Source organism: Wasmannia auropunctata, unplaced genomic scaffold (genome assembly GCF_000956235.1).
Source record: "Wasmannia auropunctata unplaced genomic scaffold, wasmannia.A_1.0 LD336106.1, whole genome shotgun sequence".
NCBI classification, from domain to species: Eukaryota; Metazoa; Arthropoda; class Insecta; order Hymenoptera; family Formicidae; genus Wasmannia; species Wasmannia auropunctata.
The window spans coordinates 8,227,740-8,252,077 of record NW_012026784.1 but is presented as its reverse complement, the minus strand read 5'-3'; the positions used below and the strand labels follow the sequence as shown (position 1 = coordinate 8,252,077).

The 24,338-nt window shown below is 32.7% G+C and overlaps 1 protein-coding gene across 1 annotated transcript in view; it reads right to left on the bottom strand.

Moving 5' to 3' along the window:
• Nucleotides 1–24,338, bottom strand: part of LOC105455881 — an 83,575-nt gene that overhangs the window by 2,112 nt on the left and 57,125 nt on the right. The window contains exon 2 of the mRNA XM_011699562.1: nt 3,056–3,571. Within this exon, the coding sequence (XP_011697864.1) occupies nt 3,056–3,355 (300 nt within the window). The 5' untranslated portion in view covers nt 3,356–3,571. The remainder of the gene's footprint in view (nt 1–3,055; nt 3,572–24,338) is intronic.

The window sequence follows — 24,338 nt, the reverse complement described above, 5'->3', positions numbered from 1 at the left end:
TATATATATATTATATACAGGGTGTCTCATTTTATATTTGACAGTTAAATATTTGAAAGGTTTATTCGCGAGGTTTGAGAGAAAAATGTTTCAAACAAAAGTTGTAGGGTTTCGAGGGAGACATAAGATGATAACATTGGTTTGACCCTAAGTGGCGTCGTCAAAGTCAGGACAGGTCACTTTGAATTTTTTAAATGGGACCCCCCATTTTTTATTGCATATTCTTGTAGCTTATTTCAAGAACTTTCCAAAACACATAGACAAAATGTTTTTTGGTTAAGTAAATCTCGATTATAAAGCTTGAAAAAGTTACAGTACCACCGGCATTAGCATTATCTAAGGTGTCCGAACAATGGCTGAAACCTTTTGTTCAGGATCATGGAATGTTGTTCAGGATCATGAGCTTGACAACATGTGTCAAGGCTATGATCATTGAAGATTGTTTCTCTTGTTTTCATTTTTGAAGATTATTTTTATTTTTTGAAAAAAAAAACATTCGCCAGTAATCATGACTTTGACACATGTTGTCAAGCTCATGATCCTGAACAACATTTAAAAGATTTCAGCCATTGTTCGGACACCTTAGATAATGCTAATACCGGTGGTACTGTAACTTTCAAGCTTTATAACTCGAGATTTACTTAACCAAAAAACATTTTATCCATGTGTTTTGAAAAGCTCTCGAAATAAGCTACAAGAATATGCAACATGGGGAGTTCCATTTAAAAAATTCAAAGTGACCTTGTCCTGACGACGCCACTCAAGGTCAAACCAGTGTTATCATCTTATGTCCCTCTCGAAACCTTACAACTTTTGTCTGAAACATTTTTCTCTAAACCTCGCGATTTCTAAATATTTGACTGTCAAATATAAAATGGAACACCCTGTATATATTTTTTTTCATGAATGAATAAAGACATATATATTCTTATACATTTTTCTTTTTAAAATTACACATATTCTTTAAAAAAATTAAATATAAATAAATCTTAATTATAGAGTAATTTAGAGTAAATATGAGATTTAAGGAATGTCTACACATTACGTATTTATATATCTATAAAAATAAGAAAAAATGAATTATGTAGTAATTTTATTTTATATCGTATTCTGCCACTCATTATATAAACTATTTTGAATTGGGCGATCAATATTTCCTTTGTTCGATGTTTTGTAAATTGCAACGTCGATATGCAATATATGTAGAGTAATAACGCTTCTTGAATACTAACGATACTTCATTACAGTTTTCACTTGCCGCCTATTCACCGCATCACGATCGACAATGCATTAAGTGCTCAAAGCGATCAGAAAACTGCAGCAAGGGCATCTTGTTCACTTTATTACCACAAGAATGGACCGGCAGCGCACCTGTTGCATAAATCGATCGGTGCGAATGAATACCTACGTGTAGGCTGAGACTGGACAGCGGCTTACGTTTCGGCCTATCAACGATATCAACAACGCTTTATATAAAAAAAAAATCAATAATTTTGAAATAATCGCTTAAGGAAAGTGTTTCACTGTTCATCTGCAATAATCGAAGCTTTGATATAATCTCTTTACATAATTTTAAGATATATATGACACAATCGTGAAAAATTTCGTTTTAACATTGCACGTAAAGTTTGCAATTTGTGAGCAAAGAAATCAAATACTAATTTGATCAACATTATTTTGTAAAATAATGTTTTTATAAATAATGATATAATTTTTTTACGTAGATGTATAAATTATATTATTATCGTTTTATTATATTTTATTAATACAATTAATTGTGAATATGTCTGCTATATATGTAAATATTTTAATAAATCTATAACTGTTAATTCAGTACCTCGTAAATATTATTTATAAAGTGGCGTAAAACAATATTTACCAGAAATATTTTCATTCACGAATTTAACGCCTTTTACGACCACCTCTTACGGCCTCTTAATCCGAGAGAAATTGTATTATAATAAGTACTCTCTCAAATATCGTTTGAATAACGGACTTAATTGATCAGAGAAGTGGCGTAATCCATCGATTATCGGTAACGAATCGCACCACTGGCCGTATATCTACCGGTTCTAGTTATGCATTCTATCCGAATGCACAGACGGTACTTGTGCTACAATCAGTAAATGGAGACGAGAACCTATAAATTGACCCATTGTACGCCGACACGAGTTGGAAAAAGCGAGAAAAAATTCATGAATCCGTCGGAAACGAGAGATTTCCTGAGAATTTTATCTCGGTTAAGTCCGAAAAATAGCGAGGTAACTATCCTTGAGTAATGTAAGTTATTAACTCGATGAATTCATTAACATTCATTAAGGATGATTATCTCCACGCCGAATATTCCCAAAACGATTGAGAATTTTTCGTCAACTGCATTTAAATGAGGCTGGTAGCTCGAAGAGTATAATTTGCACAAAAAAATGATCTAATATAAATTAAGTGACTAAATCGTAAAATAATTTGTCTAAAGAATTATATATTTAAAGATACGTTGATGCAGATATATATATATATATATTAAATATATATTATATATATATGGTTACTGTAAGGATTAAAAAAAAGCATGAAGAAAATTTCTATAAAATATAATAAATAGATAAAGATATAATATATTATACAGCTTTTATTTCTTGTAACATTAGAAAATATACTCTTAAATTATAGTTTTTTCTAAATGGATGATGAATACTTTCAATTACATACATTTATTATATCTTTTTGATTAAAGTAAAATTGTTTCAAACAATATAGTTTATTGGATATTAATATATTTATTTTTCGACACACACGTTACTTTACAGTTTAATAAATTTTTTCAACACAAAACAAATTTTCTTATTTTGTTAATAAAACATTCATATGACTTTCTTAAACTGACTATCCAATTAAACTTTTTATTGGATTAAAGATTGACATTATTTTTTCCTTGTATTGAAGATATAAAATGTTCTCCTCGAAAGGGAACATTTTGGCTTTAATGAAAGATCCTTTGACGCATTTGAGAAGTTTTTCTTTTCTTAACAAATTTATTTTGGAGGAAAATTCTTACCTTGAGATCAGTGATGTTATAATTATTTCCCGAATTATTCACAGAAGACTGCGGTGTGAAACGTGTAGGGGTGATCGTGGTGGTCGTGGTTGTCGGAAATGATCGCTGCCTCGTCGAATTCGATAATCTACCTCCCTCACCGATACGAACCGCTGAATTGCCTCTGCCCACACTTGTGCCCTTGGGAACCGTACCCCTGCCAGTCCCGATTTTGATGCCTCCCTCTCTAATAGTGCCGGGCGGACTACCTAGCACCAACAACGGTGAAACCACCAACGAAAGGATCCAAGCAGTCTTCATGGCGTAGAATTTGTTGCTCGAAGCGACGACCGTTTTTATCACGAGACGGCGTTCTGCCCACGATTAATTCGATCGTATGCCGCTTCTTTATGCTATCTTGACACCGCGCTTCCATTCAAAACACCGGCGAATTCTTCAGCGTCGCAACGACGCGACGCAATCGCATGCACGCGCATTTCTGTTGTTGTAATGTCGTCTCATCGCGATCTGATGAACCTGAAATAAAAATTTAAAACTTGTTAATATCAAGTAACTAATTATTTAAGTATACAATCAAAAAGATAAATATTAGTTAAGAAAAATCAGAAATATTTGAAAACTAAATCTTCAATTTTATCTATGACATTTTTATCTTGAATAATTGTAACTTTTAATATAAAGATTTAAAAAATTTTCAATATATTACAATCAATATTTTGTTTTTAATTACATTCTACTCTGTCTCAAATTTTTAATAAAGCTATTAGCCATCCCCTCCGAGAGAAACGAGAGACGCGTAAATACTTAATTTACGGTGCGGCAATAAATAGAAGACATGTCGAAATAATCCTTCGCATTTCTTCCCAGAATGAAAGCTTCAACTAAGAGGGTCTTTAATTCAGTTGCCCTAATTTGACGTTGGAGCACATACAAACTCATTTGAGGGTTAATTCCTTCGTTTATTTCCTCGGTTCGCTCCACCCCTTTTGTGCTATCTAAATCAGGAGTTACAGTTCGACAAATCTATAGATACGTCTTTGATCCGTGAATTTCGTATATAACAAGCTTCTCTGATTTAGAGAGGATTGCGTATGAACCATCAAGGCAGCAGACGGCTATATATAATAGTCGATTTCCCGTAGGATTAGTCGGACAGTTTGATCGGTCATCGCTACACGTCATCGTACACGAATGTGAAATGTTCTGTCTGACAGATTGGGTCTATCACGAATCGAGTCTGCACGTCGATACCGCGTAAATCTGTAAAGTCTAATCGGATAAATTTCAATGTCATAGACGTCGACATATTTCGTTTTTTTTTCTGTGGATTAAATCTAATTTAAATCTTTTCCAATTAAAATAAAAAAGTATTATTTCAAATCATTGACGTTATTTATTTAATATGTTTTATACTGGATTATGTGTACATACAAATTTAAAACATTATCTTGTAGAAAAATACAATAAAAAAGAATAACAAAACTAGAATGTAATTTGTTAACAATGATTTGGCTAATGATTAAAGTTTGCATCAATATAACAAACAGAATAAAAAAAGTAACATGCAAATTAATAAATAACACAATTAACGATATTTGGTTACGTCTTGATCAAGGAACAAAATGTTGTTTCAATCATCATGAGACATGTACGTTGTAAAATCCTATTTCCTAAATTATTAAGAATTTTCCAGGTCAATAAAAATTAATATTACAGAATAAAAAAAATATACTTGTTATGTAATTATATATGTTAATATAAAATATTATTAATGGATATTATAAAAAATTAATACACACCAACATTCGTGTCGGCTCGATAGTCATTACTTCAGTATATAATATACAATGTGTAAGGAGAGGCGGAAACATAGACATATAAGATAGACATATTAAACTATTATATAACATAGACATATTAAACTGATTTCGACGGGGATGTCTTAATACAATGCCTATCTTTCTTCTTATTGGGTATCGCGCTTCATTGATTTTACGGAAAACGATCGCGACTAACGACCTGGATCGCTTTTAAAACGGCACGACGAACACGTTTTTGGGGATCCGGACTTTCAATTTGCGCTGCGTGACGAGATCGTGCGACGTACGCAAGAGAAACGCGAGTCCGTTTTATTTCACTCTATTAATAAAAGAAATAAAATTTTTTGTATAATATGGAAATACAATACTGAAAGCTATATTATAATATAAGTATAAATCAAATTTACTCGAAACTTTGCACCTGAGAATTCTATTCAGAACATACCTACACGAGAGATACATATTTTCATGTGGAAATTTTATGAGATTGATATCCGGAAATAGAGCAGCAAGTACGCTTCATGTCCAAATATAATCCTCATATAAAGCTAGAACATTCAACTTTTATCAGTCTTTCTTCGGGTTTAGTTTCAGAAATTTTTCGATCTGATTTTTCGGACTTCACCGGAATACTTTGGTCTTCTAAAGAACGAGCTTTCAAGACCCGTAACGAACGAAACTTCTGGTCTCACATAAGTTCACCAGGCGGCGATGTCTAAAAGAAAAAAGCTTGGAAAACTTTCGATTTTGAGAAAGATATAGTCGAGACGTAGAAAGTCAAATATCAAATTAGCTTGACTCAATTTATAGTCCAAATTATTTTAACCAATTGAGTAAGATATGCACATATTTATCAATTATAAGCAATTACGTTTTACATAAATTGATTAACTGTTTTTTCATATAAAATTCTATTCAAACGTAACTTTAAAACGTTAAGACATTATATATAAATAAATAAGAAAAGATTAAATAAGAAGTTTTATTAATTTCTAATTTACATTTAACAAACCTTGTAACTTCGATGTTAACTAATAGCATTGCGAATTTCCATGATTCTTTTATTGATTCTAAATATTTTCATTAAAAATTAAGTTTTTACATAACAAAATGTTTATTTATTGTTTATCAATTGTTCAAGTATGTTAAATTGAATAGAGAAAATCTTAAAAAAGTTGTTAAACTTCTTCAGGATTTTCTATTCTAAAGTAGGTTCCTACTTTGTGGCGTGAAAGCTTTTCACGGCTTTCCTTTTGTAACATAAAACGTATATATTGGCCCTTTCACGTTACGGTCGCCTTTCTAAGTTTGATCGAACTTCAATCATCCAACTTCCGACAACAAATACGGACAAAATTGTATCACTGATGCTTATATCGATAACAAATATAAGACCAAGAAGGAGAGGCTCAGACGTGGTAATTTTAGAAAAATCTGAAACTTATGGTAGTACTTATGAAGTGTATCACTTAGCATTATTTTGGCTAAGCAGTAAGACGCGCTTTTCAGCTTATGTCGAGAAAAAAATTTTTTTATGTTAATATTTATGTCATTTCTATTAACGAGAGCAAGCAAATTAAATCCAACGTAACAAGGATCCGAAATTAAGTATTTTTGTGATTTTGGAGATTAGGAAAAAAATAGAATATACGGCACATAAAACACATTATAAACGTAGCTTTGTCACATGCGCAAGATTTTTGAGACTATTGATAATAAATAACAAGTATGCTTTGCCATCAATAGCCTCAAAAAATCTTGCGCATGTGACAAAGCTGCGTTTATAATGTGTTGTATGTGCCGCAAAACATTGTTTTCCCTGCCTTTATGACGAATATCATCCAGGCTCATGCGATACTTATAAAGCTGACGTACAAAAGATTGTACGATATACAGTGACCAATGCCAATTAAAGAATAAATAATATTATTTGAATATTCTATTTTTTTCCTAATCTCCAAAATCTTAAAAATACTTTATTTCGGATCCTTGCCACATTGGTTTAATTTGCTTGCTCCTCATTAATAGAAATGACCTAAATATTAAAATTAAAAAAAAATTTTTTTTCTGGACATTGGCTAAAAGTGCATCTTACTGCTTGGCCAAAATAATGTCTAAGTGATACACTTCACGTACCATAAGTTTCAGACTTTTCTAAAATTACCACGTCTGAGCCTCTCTTGTAAGATCAGTATAATTTTACTATACACGGAGAGAATTTTATTTTAAAATTTACCCTGAAAATCATGTTAATTGTAGGACAATATAGTATTTTGACAAATTTTTATGTAATTTTCACTATTTTTTTTAAATATATACTATAACAATTTATATTGTAGTGCACAGTCAAATTTATCGAATATTATGTTGTTCTACGATTAACATGATTCTCAGGATAAATTTTAAAAGGAAATTCTCTCCATGTACAATTTTTACACTTTTTATTCTGAAAAAAATTATAAAAACGTACAAAAAGAATTATAACTATCAATAAATAATTTCTTTCATTAACCGGCATATAAACTCGTTCTACATATCTAAAATACATGATGCGCTGTCGATAACAAAAATGATATACAGTCGATACTTCTTGCTTCATTTGTCGATTGTCGGACCTGCATTCAAAATGACATTTGTTTCAACTTTGACACGCCGGCAGCTATTTCATTATTGCAACGTTTCGACTACGCAGACACTCGTCGGTACCGACTGCAATTTATATTTCGGACACGTACGATATGACGCTACACATACGATATTATGATAGATATTTTTTAAATGTTCAGTTATCTTTCTCGGGAACTGTCATTAATTATTGACATGGTAATAGAGCGATTTGCATGGAAATCGTAATAATAGAAGCATTATACGTATTAACGTCACATGCGAATTCGATTTGTAATTTACGAGTGATGCGCTGACTTTACATGCAAACAGTTTTAATCCCAAGCCAACATTATACATTCAAATGCAAAATGTAAAACGCAGCTGGTATAAATTCAATCGCAACACATTGCATTGCATTTCCTAACTTGTATAGCAAAATTTTTATTCCCGTATAATGTATGCGAATGCAATGTACAGTTAAAATGTCCTATTACTAATGTAATTCTATTTCTCTTAATTAATGTATAATTTAAATAATAAATTATTGTCGTAAAATTTTGCTCCGAATTGAATATAATAGTTAAACTGTATAATATGTACAACAATTTTGTTTATATACATTTTTTATATAAATATAATTACTAATTCATTTTTCTAAATTGGTTTGGAAGTTTACCGTTTAATCTCCAACAAAATAATCTGTTTTGTTGGAGAAATCAGATTAATAGATTAATTCTAAAGAACTTTGAGAGAGTTAAATAACTCGAGATAAAAGGATTTAGCGCTTATCTTATACAAGTAATTGGTTAACAATTTGAGAGTTGAACGGAAGTAGACAACGTAGCGACAGTTACGGTATCTCACAGCATAAATTCTTCCGAAACTTTTTACAAGATACTTTCATCTTGTCGGGTTTGTCCGAGTTTATTGCCAAAGTTCGTCTTATTCTCTCTCTCTCTCTCTCTCTCTCTCTCTCTCTCTCTCTCTCTCGCTTCTCTTTCGATCTTCTTCGCAAGACGATTTCCGAAGTCAAATATTTGTCTCCGACCGTGGCGCGCGCGAGAACGTCTAATGATCTTCGCTCACAAAATCAAGCTTCTTCATGTTTAGATATCGTGGACAAATGTCGTTTAAAAATATATTAGCTATTTTTCTATTATAATTCTGTGATAGTTCAGTCAAAGATAAAATATAAAATCGTTATTTGTCGAATAAGAAAAATCCGTGACAGCTAAATTTTCAAAAATTTTATAAATTTTCTTATACACATTTACAATAATTAAAGTATAATCATTAATTTGGCTGTTATTTCTTATTATTACACTAAAAATAGCCGTTATTAAAAATTATTTTATTTTACGTGTACTCGAAGAAATTACTGTTATGCGATTCAAGGAAGAAAAATATTCTTACTTTTATAATGCTGTGTAATCGAATTCTTCAGAATATAAATATTGACGAAATGTTCAGCATCTTAGGAGGCAATCATCGAGACGACAGGCGATTAAGATGGTCCATAGGGTATATTGGCACGAGTGTATAGCTACGAGACGGCTGAGTTTTTACTGCCACGTATTGCTTTGACCCGCGTTTATCGCCCCTACGTATCAGGTTTCGCGATATTGAACCACGTCCCATATGGATGGCCTTTGGTAAACCGACCACCGGCCGTCGCGGATTCCTGTGGCCTCGCTCTATCTCTAAACCCTTGTACCCTCTATTAAGGCACCAAACTAACCGCCATGTAAGGGGACTATCTATTCGCTATCCACTGATCTATTTGTGATAATTACGTATCCAATTAACAAGCATCAAATGTCAGATATTATGTGGGTTACCATCAATTTTCAGGGATAATTCTAGATCGCTGTATTCTTATCTAAACATTTAAGTTTGAATAAGCGTTCCTAGACAAAAGACCCTAAAGAAGAAATAATGTAAGTAAAATATTTGTTTTTAAGAGAACTTAGCAAGTTTAAGTAATGCAAAGAATTCATAATTCATAAATCAAGCTTGAATACTTGCAAAGATTGAAAGAAAGATTTGATTACTCAACAAACTTTTCTAATATTTTTTGTTTAAAAATTCAAGCTACATATTTCTCCGCATATATTTGATAAAAGAAATACAAATAAGTCACTATTAGAACTATTTTCGCAAAAAGATTAAACTGCGTTTGCAATTATTTTTAAAACAATGATATTTAAAATCATTGAAGTACCTTTTCTCCTGCAGGAAAAGATTTTGCGCAAGTATGGTCTCTCTACAGACGCATCAAGTTTTGAAATGCGCCATAATGCGCGAAAGAGGCGGAAACGTACTGAATTGCACGCAATGTGATATATAGTAAATTGTGGAAATGACCGAGCTGCACGTGAACAACGTAATAAAATATATCCAGTCATGATGATTCCACTGGAATTTTCCTTTCATACCGAACACATCGTGAGATTTTTTTTATACCTTTCAATTTGATTAATACTGCACGTATTTTTCGCTGATGCATTCATTTTTTCGCAGTATTTTATACCTTTACAAGAAATTATATCATTCACCGTATTCTTCTCCGCCACATACATATACTTTTAAAACAAATTAGCTAAGATGTATTATATAGCAATATATCTAGAGACTACTTGATTGAAAATCGAAACACAGTTCTCTTATTACGAACTTCTGACGTGATTAAGTAGCAGTATGTAGGTTAATTAACGTTGTTCATGCAAACGACGATTAATTACTATACTATATTACTATAGCATATAAAGACGTTAATAAATAAAAGTGCTGTAAATTTAACAACGTATTAATTTGATATATCTTCCATAAATATTAGGTATATCTAGACAATGTATATCTTCTTTATCAAAATTTGACTACTATTTGATAAAGTAAAAAATTTTTTTAGATACAATATCATTACTTAACAAAACAATTTGCGGTTAATCATTATTTATTTATAATGATTATAATATTAATCAGACGTTTTTGTCAAGATCAAGTTGTCATCAGTCATCCGAATTGTGGAACTATGTGTCGTTAAGTTTTCCGTCAATATTTCAATATCAGTGCATTATCGGAATATACGACGTGCATTTGTCGTATCGAATAACCGGTGTCTCAGATAAATGACAATCCGATAATCGGAATTCCGATTAAGCAACATCAGCGTAATCAATATTCTGGTCAACTCAAAATTCTCTACTGATTTATATATAAAATATAAATATATATATATATAAATTTAAATTGAAGAAATTAAGGCTCTCATGAATAACTAAATCATAAATAACTAAATAGTGCCTATGCGAGCCGACACAAATGTTGGTGTGTAATAATTTTTATTGTTACAATACAAAAGAATATAAATTAATACAAAATGTATATTTTTCCAATTACAATTGTTAAAATAAATTTAACAATTTTTTACATTTTTGTCAGTTTAGTTATATACAGGGTGAGTCATTTTAATATCCCACCTCCAATAACTTTTTTATTTTTGATTTTAGAAATAAATGTTTTAGACAAAAGTTGTTTGGTTTGAAGGGGGACACATGATCCCGATGTAAGTCATATCGTAAATGTCGATTTCAAGAAATTTTAAAAATGATTAATTTCTTAAATGGAACTTTATTTTTTCCTTGAAATAAAAGTTGTAGATTTTGTCGAGACATTTTCAAAACACACCCGATAATTGTCTTTTGCATAAGCCGTTTCAGAAATATGTGACTTCAAAGTTTGCTACTTACCATTAAGAGCAACAGCATACATCTATTCAGCTGCTTTTAAGTTGTCATTGCATAACCTGACTATTTTTATCATGTATTTTCGTAGGTTGTTTTCTACCTTCGCGCAAATTTCTTTTTGTATGTATTTGATCAGTTGACTACAAAACTAACGTTAAATATGTGAAGTTGATGTTTTACTATCCACATGGATAGTAAAAAAATCAATTAGAATTACAATCTAAAACATACAAAGAGAAATTTGCGCGAGGGTAGAAAACAACCTACGCAAATACATGATAAAAATAGTCAAGTTATGCAATAACAACTTAAAAGCAGCTGAAAGGATGTATGCTGTTTTTTTTAATTGTAAGTAGCAAACTTTAAAATTACATATCTTTGGAACGGCTTATGCAAAAGACAATTATTGGGTGTGTTTTGAAAACGTCTCGACAAGACCTACAACTTTTATTTCAAGAAAAAATAAAGTTCCATTTAAGAAATTAGTCATTTTTAAAATTTCTTGAAATCGGCGACATTTACGATATGACTTACATCGAGATCATGTGTCCCCCTTTAAACCAAACAACTTTTGTCTAAAACATTTATTTCTAAAATAAAAAATAAGAAAGTTATTGGGGGTGGAACATTAAAATAACTCACCCTGTATACACATATATTTTTAAATTGAGTTGAATTATTTTCCAATTTCGCAATTTTTTATTTTTATCCTAGTTATTTATATTAAAACAATTATTAATTAAAATCAATCTGTTTCTTTCAATATATAATTTAATAATCATAGTTTTCAATATCACAATATGCTCTTTAAAAAATTTGTTACTGCTTTATCAAATAGTAATGCCTTGTAAATTTTTTTCAGGAATAGAATTAATGTATAAAATAAAATAAAAGGTTTGTTGTAAATAAACATTTTTTATTGTCTTGCAATATCGAATAAATTTCAACAATATATAAGGACAGAGGTAATTAGAAGGGGAAGTAAAGTATGGAAACTCGATCTCCGAAGATTAAACATTTACATTGACATGATTCTCGTATTTGTTATATCATGTCATATCTTGATAGCTTACCAATCACCGGTGATTTCAATTTCTTTTCTATTGGACCGCAATTCGATATTCAATCAAGGATTCATTCAATGTATGTATCAAGCGAAATAACCCGAAACGCTGAGATCGCCGGATGGAAAGTCTCGATAGGAACTACCGGCGAATCAAATATCGAATATTACGCCTTTCCGGGTTGTTTATAACTTTTCGTGATTACCAGGAAAGTGGAAATCTACATGATATTTCTTTGATTATGTGACTTCTCGAGTCTAAAAAAAAATGTGAGCGTCGCGAGAAAACTTCGGCAAGACGCAATGAATTACTGCGATTGCATGAGTTCTGGGGTTTGATTTTCTTGAGAAAGGTATTAGGTAAATGGAATGAAGGAATTGATCGAGATGTGTCATTTCAATTTTGTGTCTCGATTTTTCCGAGAAAACCGAGTTTCATCAGGTAACACGAGGGCAAAAAAAAAGTATTCGAGGGCGAAAGGAATTAAGATGGAAAGGCGAAATCGCGTAAAGCAATATAGCGATGCATCTTGTAGAACAAGATACGAGGAAGGGAGTGAAACAGAAAGCTGTCAGCGAGAAGTCGAGATGCAACACTGTTCTAAGACTAATAGTTTATGCACAGGACGACACAAGCACGCTCTACGCAAAGCTCTCTTTGAGGTCGGATCGATAAAACCTGTAAGAGGATTTTCGGTGAAGTACGCAACGGCAAAGGGAGTTTGAGACGCCGCGCCGTTACATACAGCATCGGCAAAGGGAATATCGAAAAACGAGTGAAAAATTGAAAAGCACGTTATTCATTTGGATAATAATACGAGAAAACGAGAAGTTACGCTCAAGATTATAGAGTATACGAGGGGAGGAGGGCGAGTTATGGGAACGTGCGTTTTCCACACACGTTTTTGTCGTTTTTTTTTTCTTTTCCTTTTTACTTTCCGAGAATTTTGTTCGCTTCGCCGAATAGAGTTACGGCGCCGCGATGTTTCTCGGAGAAAGTTCCAATGTATAAAGGAGAACTATGACGTTCGTAATTTTCCTCGAAATTGCAGTAGCACCGCGCCTCGTACCGCGCGGAAGATGCATTTCATCGCGATCCTTAATTCGACTGAAAATTCTGCGACGAATGCATTGATATACCGTCTACGGCGCCTACGCCATTACAGTAAACTTAATGCTTTTTCGCAGAACTATTATCAACAAGAATACACGTGGAAACCAACTCATTATAATAAGAAGTTTAAATCCTTTGTAGCTTTGTGCGATAAACTGAAGCTCCCGTGGTGCGCTTATTCCTGCAACGTTCCTCCCTTGATTGTTAATAATGCATTCGTCGAATAGAACTAATTTCCCCTTTGAGGCTGGTGCGCAATCAGAGACAAAACGACCATGCCTATACGAGACATTTCAAATTTATATATGATAATAATATAGCCAGGAGGCTGATACTGGTTACAATGTTAAGTGGTTAACCGAACAGTTTCGTTAGTATGGGAACACATGACGCAACTATGCATACGATTTGCATTTGTCGGCAGTCCATTTACATAATGCATTATGTATAATATACTACGGCAACGGGCATGTAAGTGCACATAATGTCGCGCGAGGTACATGATAATAAACCCCATTTATACCTATGAGCTTTATTCCCCCCCCCCCCCATGGGCTTTCGCAGGATCGCGATAGATATTGACAGTTTAAGGCGAAGACCATATCAATGCCTTTGCGATGCATCTGATTATATGCATGCAAAGCGTCTTGAAATTCTTGCATGTCTATACAATTCTTAATCTTTTTCCCTGGCAGATATTTGTAGATAATGCAGCAGAAATAACAGAAATAGCAGGTAACCTGTTCCATTTTACATCGTAAATATCTCGCATATTATTATATTATATCATTATCCTCGTAGTTGGAGTAATAATAAAATTGTTCGCAAAACTCTGTGTAAGTTATCTGCATTACTCCTTTGTGTTTATTTACTTTTATAATATTATTATTATTGTATCGTGCTGAGATTTTCATGCAATTAATATAATGAGTATAGAAATAATTGGATGTATTAATAACTGAATACTACAATTTTGTTGTTTAATCATATATATAATTCCCGAAAATGTGAACTTTTAATAGTAATGTGTTAACAGAATTGTGAAACAATACAGCTAGATTTATTTATTTATTGTAATTTTCTTTTGTTTTTTTGTTAAACAAAATATTATAAATAAAAAGTTACAAATACGTATATATACATATATATATATATATAACTAAAATTATATATATATTAGTAGAAAATGTTTAGTGTTTATAAATAAATAGAATAGATAAATATATTAATACTATATTTATGTATATATTATCATTTTATTAAATTAATTATTTTAATTTACATTTGACATTTATACCAAAATTAAGTGGTGAACTAAACTGTTACCTAATACCGCGGCAAGCTCTAAGCTTTCAGACCACGAACTTCTCTTTCAGACTACGTTAATGTAAGTTAAAGGCTTGAAAGAGCAGTAAATTTACGAAAGGTTAGACGTACTAAAAAAAAAAAAACTGCGAGAAGAACCTGAAGAATAGCATTCTTTTATATACCATTTTGACCCTTGTTACAGATACATTTAGTTTTTCCTACTCTGTATTCTTTCTACTGTCTGATCCATCCTATAATGTCTTTTCCCACGTGAACGCGAATAAACGTCGGTCATCCAACTAGAAAAACGATTAAAGCGCTTGAATATCCATTTCTTTTACCATGACATCGAAAACGACCAACGGTTACAACTGAGGAACTGTTATTTATGACCTAAGTACCGGCGAATAAATTGCCATAAGTTCCCGAACTTTTAAAGGCATAAAATTTAATTCATTGTCTGAAGTTACAGATTATAAAAAGCAGATATTTAAAAAGAAATTGTATTTTGACCCTCTTTATATCAACATTTATGTACAAAATGATACACACACACACACACACACACACACACACACACACACACACACTCTCTCTCTCTCTCTCTCTCTCTCTCTCTCTCTTCTCTCTCTCTCTCTTTCTTATTATAATAAATTATAGCAAATTATTTATTAGACTTTAGATAATATTTTATAAAAGATGAGTTGCGTTTTAATTTTTTCTAAGAGTATTTTCTGTAAAAAAAAATGCTTTTTAATTAATTTTTAATTTTATTCTGTAATTGCTAATAGTTTAACAAAATTTTTCTGTCCTTTTCTATTCTGTCTCTTTAACATACAACTTAGTTTGCATGTTTTAGAATAATAACTTGATGTAAGTGGAATAAATAATGTCGAGGTTTTGACATTTTAAACTTAATTCCGAAGCCATAATTCCGATGGCATAGTGAAGAAAATTCGCAGTCTTGTCACTCGTCACTGCACAAATTTCCACTGCAAACTTCGAGCCTCGTTTTCAAAGTCTTCGTTAGAAGTTAAGAAATTCTCATTACGAAGGCAGTGCTCGTTTGAATCGTTTTATTGCTCCATTACGACCCAACAAAGGTCGCCCCGAGTTGTCTGTCTCGAAGGAAAAGTACGATTTTCACAGCATGCCGCGCCACACCAAGAGATTCTTCGATCCTCGTTTCTCTCAAATAAAACGACATAGATATCGTGACACACCTTTGAAAATTGAAATGACGAAGGGCGGAATTGCCATAGCAATTCAATCATGTGCAATAAACTCATTAAGTGCGATAAAAACGTAATGTTTAAAGATTATTGTCTGAGAGTATTCTCGCAGTTACTCCTTGAATGCGATAATGTCTTCCCGATCAAAGAAGGCAATCAAGGAGAACGAATTAAAAATGTACAATGTTAGCACAGCGCCTGAAGAACACTTAATACGAAGTTTCATTTAATATCATGAAATTTTAGTTACTTCTTATTGTAACAAATGTATGGCGTTTTTACCATTTAACAATCGTACAGTTCTCAAAATTATATAATAAAAATCATTATATGTGAGAAGTTAAAAAACATATAGTTTTGCAACATGTAATATAATTATAAGTAGTATATTAGATTCATATTAACTATATATATGTAGTATAATATTAAATTTATTAATCATGAACGATTACTTTCTCAGCGTGGAATTCTTACTCTTTCGTTAAACATATGTCCGATAAATGATAATAGCATGTTAGATACTTAACTTGATATTTATTGTTACGATGGAATTACTAGTATCCAAGAATCCCTACACAAAACGCGATAAACTCTCACAATAACTCGCCTGTCGTAGCTCGATCGACCAGCAAATTCTGTTTTCACCCTTCGACCCCAAATAAGCAACAGCACGAAAGATCTAGCTGTTAATGCTTCCTTATCTGAGAAATAATACTCCTCTACCGTTGCTTTCCCATAAATTGGCCACCCTTAAATTCTCCTTTTTCTTACCTCTTCGTGCCATCTCACGCTTTTACGCCACCCTCCGCCGCGCCGTCCCGACGGACGCGAGTAACTCGATGGAGCGAGAGGGTGGCCCGCCATTGGCTGCAGCTCCATACAAAGTTAGATCCGACGAGACGATAAATTCAATAAGACAAAAGCGAGCTCCGGGGACACCGGTACATACCGAAGGGACCCCCCTCGCGCTGTCGTATCATCAGACATCGGGGAATGCTGCGTGCGCTCTTACGCCCCTCCCGCAAGTAGCTCCCAAGAATGCCGAATAAAGAAGATATATCGGGTAATCCCTGGGCGCGTACGCGGTAAAAGTGGTGAACCGTGTTTTCTGCGGTCATTACACCCGACGTCGCCTCAAGAATAAATCTATTGTCACGATGCGATTCTACCTACAAATGAGAGGACTACCAGACGAGGGATAGGTACTATTAGGCAGACAAACTTTTCAAAGTCTGACAGTCGGCATATCTATATTTCTTCAGTAAAGATAAAAATTTAGTGATGGATAAGTCGGCAATGAGAGAATTGGTACAAGAATTGTATAATTTACATATATATGTAATAATTTGTATCTTTATGAAGTAATACAGCTGATATTGTAATGTTATCACTAATTCTGTATTGCGCAAAAATTAAATTGATAAGTTAATATTATATTTCCGATTGATTTACATGAAGCAAAATGTTTAAATTAATTATAAATCTCGCTAATATAAAGCAATTTGTGTTTTAAAAAACTCATGTAAAAATAAATATTTTTTATTAAATAAATGAAACGTTTTTTTAATATATTAATAAAAAAATTACATATTTGTTCACATTTTTTAAGTAAAAATCTGAATTAAGAAAATAAATTTAACTGATATTTATTTAGTGAAATAACGTAAGCAAAATTTAAAATATTTTCGACTTTTGAAAAGAAAGAAATAACAATTTTACAGAAAGACAAAAAGCTTTTGAAAAAAATGAATGCCGTTGGGAATGACAGTGCTTTACGGCAGCGTAAAGAGGGTATATTGGATTATACGGGAAACTGGAGCAAAGTAGAAAATAAGATATCGCTCGCCTTTATGTGGGCCCGTTATTGTTGGGTCACATGGCAAATAAATCTAGACTCCACTTTTCGAAACGCGAAATCCGTGTACGGATTCTTGCACGCGTCCTCACGTATCTCAAAAACGCGTTTTCACATTCTTCATACGCAAAGAAATACCGCACATTTGTTCGAATATTCTCCAATTTATCCTCTCTTGAAAATTTTTCTTATTTCTAAGATAATACAGGCTCTAATGCGAACTTTCAGGATATGTAAGCTTTAACTCAGGCTTAAATAAACTTTTATATGATAAATAAACTTACAGATATATCAGATTATTTCAATATCCTCTTATCATGAAATGCATACGCCAGATATTGATTTATGACAAAAATTTAATAAGAATTTAATTAATTTTAACAAAAATTGACTATTGAGTTTCTTTCATTATTAAAAAAATTAGTAACTTTTTTAGAGAATAATATTACTATAGATTTCAAAAAGTTTCAATATTAAAATATGCTGTTTGGATTTTATAGAATAATAAAAAATTGAAAAAAAAAACATTTTTATAAGTATATTACTGCATAAAATATATTACACGATTGTGCTTTTGAAAGACTTATGGACTCATGAAAGTGTGTGACATTCCAGTTTACAATGAACGCAAACGGCACATTTCGACCTACGATGGAGCGCCGACACTGTGCGGCATGTGCACGACCGTGGTATTGTTTTCATTGGCACGATCATAATTCCATTCCATTATCTCGTCCTCACCAGACGCGCACACTTGGTTTTCTGAATGAGAACTGAGCTGAGACCGCTATACAAGTTATAATACATTGCGTTGATTGTCTGAAATGGAAAACATTTTGCGATTCATTGTCGCCGTCTCGTACAAAAAGTAACGCCTTCTTTAATTTCTTCCACCTTCCTTTCTCTCATCCTTTTCCTTTCTCTCCCAATAATCTTCTTAACAATCTTAAGAAAGTAGTATTCGTTTCTTTCCCGCGGGGTTATAAAAAGAATTAGCGTTGCAAAAAATTTGTACAAGAAAATTTCTTTAAAGTCTTAACAGCTTAGATCTTCAAGCACCTTCCGTAATAAGTTTTGTACCTCAATTTGATTGTATGTGCACGTAATGCGCAAAATATTTTACAAACCCTCATCGTAGAACAAATTTAGCGATTATATTATCATAATCTTGACATGAATAATATTTGCAATTCATTACGTATTACTCAAAGCTTCATCCTTTCTAAATAATAAATATCGACTACCTATCTGTTTGCCAATCTGTACGGAGTCCAATGTCGCTCATGGCGTTCACGACCATCGCTCCCGCCACTCCTATCATCCTGCTCGCCCGGCTTTACCCGAGATAATCGAATTCCATGCGTAACTCCGGCCAATCGCACAGAGATTTGCGCGATTCACACAGACGACCATGTGACATTTTGTCACGGAAGAAAGAGGGAGCAAAAAAGGCGATAAGACATGATCCGAATCGGTGCGGAGCATCCAAGATCGAGTTCGCAAGAGCCGCCGGGTATCCCGTAACACACGCGGTTCTCGAGAAGCATTTCCATTTCGACGCATATGTATTTACCTTTGCGAGCTTACACGTCAGATAGCGCTCGGTATTCCAAAGCACATCCTGATTTCCGTAGGTCTGTCTTACAATCGACTCGCGCTTCTCTACGAATAATTTGATATCGGAGTGTACTGTACGTGTATATATTCTTTATATAACGCTGAGATCAGAAAATATATACCGAGAGATCCCTTCCTAAGGATGATAAAAGGTTCTAATTGCGAAAACATCGTCTTACCTGAGATTCTTGAGATAATTAACTAAACCAGTAGAGAGAAAATTTAATCCTACAGATATCCTGCGTGGAAAAAAATGTTGTGGAAAAATGTAATTCAATTTCTTCGCCTTACCTACCTAGTATTATTTTTTCACTAAAACTAGAATAATACTCGTTTAATTTGTGTATTGTGAACATCTTCTGTAGACAAAATCGCGAAAATAAATATATTTACTCTTTGTTTTGTTTTATTTTCTCTTATTAGATCTTGTCAAATGCACGAATTGCAAACTGAAGAGTGATTGTTAATTTTCAATATGTTTTCATTTAGAGAGAGAAATGAGTTATAACTCTTATGACTTTTATCCAATACTGAAGCTTTTATCTCATTCTCTCTGTCTATTCGATACTTGAAAGTCGGAACACATCCACGCCCTATCGATATTGCCGGAAGAAAAAGGACAGTAACCTCCGGCTACGTCGATATAAGCTTCGTTACTTAACTTCCATGAAAGAATACCTCCGCGCGCGGATCCCATTCTGCTTTCTGATCTTCTTCTGGCTGGAAAATCACAAAAGCTCGACCGATCGAACGGCCTCTTCCTTAAAAAGGCACCTCGTTTCAGTCGTTTCGCACGTTTATTCACCCTTTTACTACCGGTTACCTCTTTTTTAGCATCATATTTCCTCGTCCAGTTTACCATTCGCGGTTGTTCATTTTATCCTTGTTATACCACCCCTTCAATTTATTCTCTCTATCTTTTTATTGCTAAAAGTCAACTATTTTACTTTTCAAGCGATCCTTCCATAAATTCAGACTAAGCAAGCGAATGCGATCAAACACAAACAGCCTGCTTTAATGCAAACAGCACCGCCGATAATCATTTGTGCTTGTTCACGTTCGCTTATTTGATTTGGATCCAATTTTAGATGTTTTGTTAGATCATTTGATTAATCATTTGATTAATTTCATGTTTAATTGACTGATTAATAAATCAATAATAGGATCACCACAGGCGATAATGTATAAACAATGTTAATTAACGAAAGTTTTTAAACATTGCTTAACAAAAGTATTAACAATAATATTTTTATACTATATATAATGTCATACTATAAATTTCCTTAATCTTTAATAAATGTTTAAATTTAGATTTCAGTAATTAGAGAAACTCATTATAATACAGCACAATATATTTTATATACTACGCGAAGAAAACGTACATATATATCATGTCTACAAATAGTCACTACACATTTCTGTTTATACGAGTTCACTTACTAATGTATAATGTATTGCTGCTTGTAAGTACACAAATGCATTATGCGCAAAACTTTGAAAAAGTATCCTGGTGTTGCGAGTTGGATAAAGCTACAAGAAATATAATACATATATCGAACTTTCGTAGTGCAGATAGCGATTTGCAATGTTTTGTATCTTTTATTTCTCTTATAAAGCCGTTTCAGAATATCCATGTCTGTTTTCATGTGATCATTTTACTATTATATTAATATACAATAGTAAAATATATCATATATGCGTTTAAATATACTATACTATTTGCACGCACTATAGATATATTGTTAATTACGGCTACGTTATGCAACATAAAGAAACATATAAAAAGAATATAAAAGTAAAACATGGTAACGTCGACATAATGAGAACATGAGCTCGATGTAATAAGCGAGCTATACAGAAACATAAGTTTATTTATAAGAAAATAAACTCATGGAGATCTAAATATTTATATATATGATATAATTAAAAAAAAATTCATTCTCTCTTGGTTGATAAAACGTAGCAAATTTATTGCTTTAAAAAGTCGTTTTAATTAGAAGACTTAAAAAAAATAAAATATATAAAAAATAAAAACATGATGTCATAAATATAATAATAATATCCAATATAATGGTATATTGTATTACTATTTCAATGAATCCAATAAGTATTACATAATAAAATGCTCTCTCTCTCTCTCTCTCTCTCTCTCTCTCTCTCTCTCTCTCTCTCTCTCTCTCTCTCGCCTACAATGCGCTGATTCACGCGATAGAGAAATACGAGTCTACCGTTAAATAACTCACGGTAACGAAATATCGAAATAAAATCACGATTGTTTATCACGAAATTGCATGACATTTCAGCCTCACAAAATAATTTCGTCGCAACGAACGGGACGTACAAAATTTGGAGCAGACCAATCGCACCTTCTATCCTCGTTTTTGTTTATCTTTTGAAATATGAGCCGCATGCGGTTCACGCAAAGCGCGCTCGATATACACCGGGAAAAGCTTAACGTTTTGTGCAATTTCTGACAGAGCATTCCGGTGATCCACGGTCGCGCGGAAACGACCATTTCCATCGTTCCGCATATCCCTGCTGGGAATAGCCGGGAAATTTCTTCAGAGACGAATTGTAAGCATCGTCCCTGCGCGAGTGCGGTCCTCAAATAGTTATGCATTTTACTATTTCACCGACATCAGGGTTATAAACGCTTCCTACTTACGCGTTCGGGAAAGTTCATGGTACATACTCACACTCGAGGGGTACTTCAAAGTACTCGTGAAACACCGACGCTATAGTGTTTAATATTTAAAATAAGTCGCATTAGAGAGAAATATATACTCTCCATAAATGTATAACGGGACTTTAATGCATTATTAATTCAACACTAAAAATGAGATGGCGATCATTGCAAACGAGTATTGAGACGTCGCGTTCTTGTATCGATTTTAGGTTACTAAAAACACGGACGAAAAGTTTAACATCAGTTTTTTAGACATTTCGATACGAAATTATGCTACTAAATTATTTGCATGTTTTTCCACGAGCACAAGGTGCTTTTTTTTTAATTTTGCCGATTAAACTTGAAATTATTTCTCTATGCGTTAAAATTTTTAATTAAAACTTGTGCAAAATTAATGGAAAAACAGGAATGGTATTTTTTAAAAATTCTTATTTGCATATGACAAGTGTGCAATCAAAGTGCTACACCAGACATCAAACACGTCCACAATCCGGCTAACTCTGAAGCTGTCCCTGCGCGCAACTAATATTGGCCAGCGACACGATTTGCACATGTACAGGACTTGCACGTATGTACGAAGTACACCCTTGAGTACACAAGAACTTTACAGTTATATATGTATATATAATGTGCAACACTTTCTCACCTAAGCTCCGGCCGGCCATAAAGTCAGTACGTGTAGCTTATCTCGGACTACCTAAAGACAGTTACATTTAACTTACCGAACAGTATTTGTCTCCAAGTTGCATAACATTGTTCTCGATCGCAAGGCACGTTTCCGTTATTGTTGCGAACCGAAATGCTGTATTGTACAGCCTGTTACATTACACTTCCGGAACTCCTGCCGTAATTCTATGCTGATCAGACTGGCGGTTGATCGCCAACTGGGCGCCCACTGTCCCGTATCATACAGTCAGCATTAGATTGGTGTACTATTGGCCACAATTATTGATTGCGGTATAACTATATGCATTGATAAGCAACGTTCACGCATAGGCGTTTCACAATTAGTTAATTTATATCGAAGTTAATTATACATACATTTCTCACGATGAAAAGATATCATCAGTTCAATTCATCAGAATTGGCACAGTGCAATTTGTTATTTCACATAACTTTAGTCACATCCTCACTTTTGTTGATAATCTTACTTTTAGCGATTATTTCATTTCTGTTAAAAACCTTAAAATCAATTAATACTATTTATATGTATTTCAGATTTATATTTTGCCGAAACGATAACGAATAACAGTTCACTTATATTGTACTTTTTTATATTTTTATGTATGTAAACGTATATGTTCCTTTTTTAATGTAAAAGAGAGAAGAAAAATTTGAGTTGTTCATTTAATTTATGTTATCATGAGCGTTCTAATATCCTATCTATTTAGCTAACACAAAGGAACTTTGTATATTATATTGAATCGTTCAGCAGTTCGCATCTGGTAACAGCTCCATTGTTTCTGGATAAAGGCTACATTTCGTTGGGCGTGAACGAAGACTCCATTGTGGCTGAGAATCGACGCTCTGCTACGTAACGATTATATGTGCTCAAGCGGAGAACTATACAATAGCGTCGTGAAAAGCATTCCGGTAAAGCATTCATTTTTGAAACAGCGGACGAAACTATATTAAACAATCATCACCACCGATAAAGTCGTGGTCGGTTATATCTGCTATTATTCTATCAAGATTGAGTTTTATCCCACACGTACAAAGTGATTTTTAAGAGCGCAATGTTTTTCGTGCAATAATTACAGTTTATAGAAAATAACGTGCATTTTTACGTAGCAGCAATTTCGTACGCAAGCTATTCCGATATATATATATGCATAACATTGTAGCGTAAATAAATTGCACCAGATTTTTTTATAAGAGCCTCATTCAACGGCCACTTTTACAACATACACGTTTTAGAGTGCTTTTATATTTCGCGTAAGAATGCTTTATATTTCATCACATGCGAAATAAGTTATATATTGCAACTTGAATGTATATTGTATTTTTAATAATAGATTACACATTTAAACATTAAAAAAAAATTAATTACGTAATATTCATATCAATCACTTAAATTACTTGAATAAAAATTAAATAAAATCAAATTTACATTCTAGCGCTATGTTTTTTCTAATTTTATTTTCACATTTGATATTGATTAAAAGATACAATTTAAAATCTTTTAGATTAAAAGATATAATTTGTTTTATTCAAAAACTTAAAAAAAATGTATAT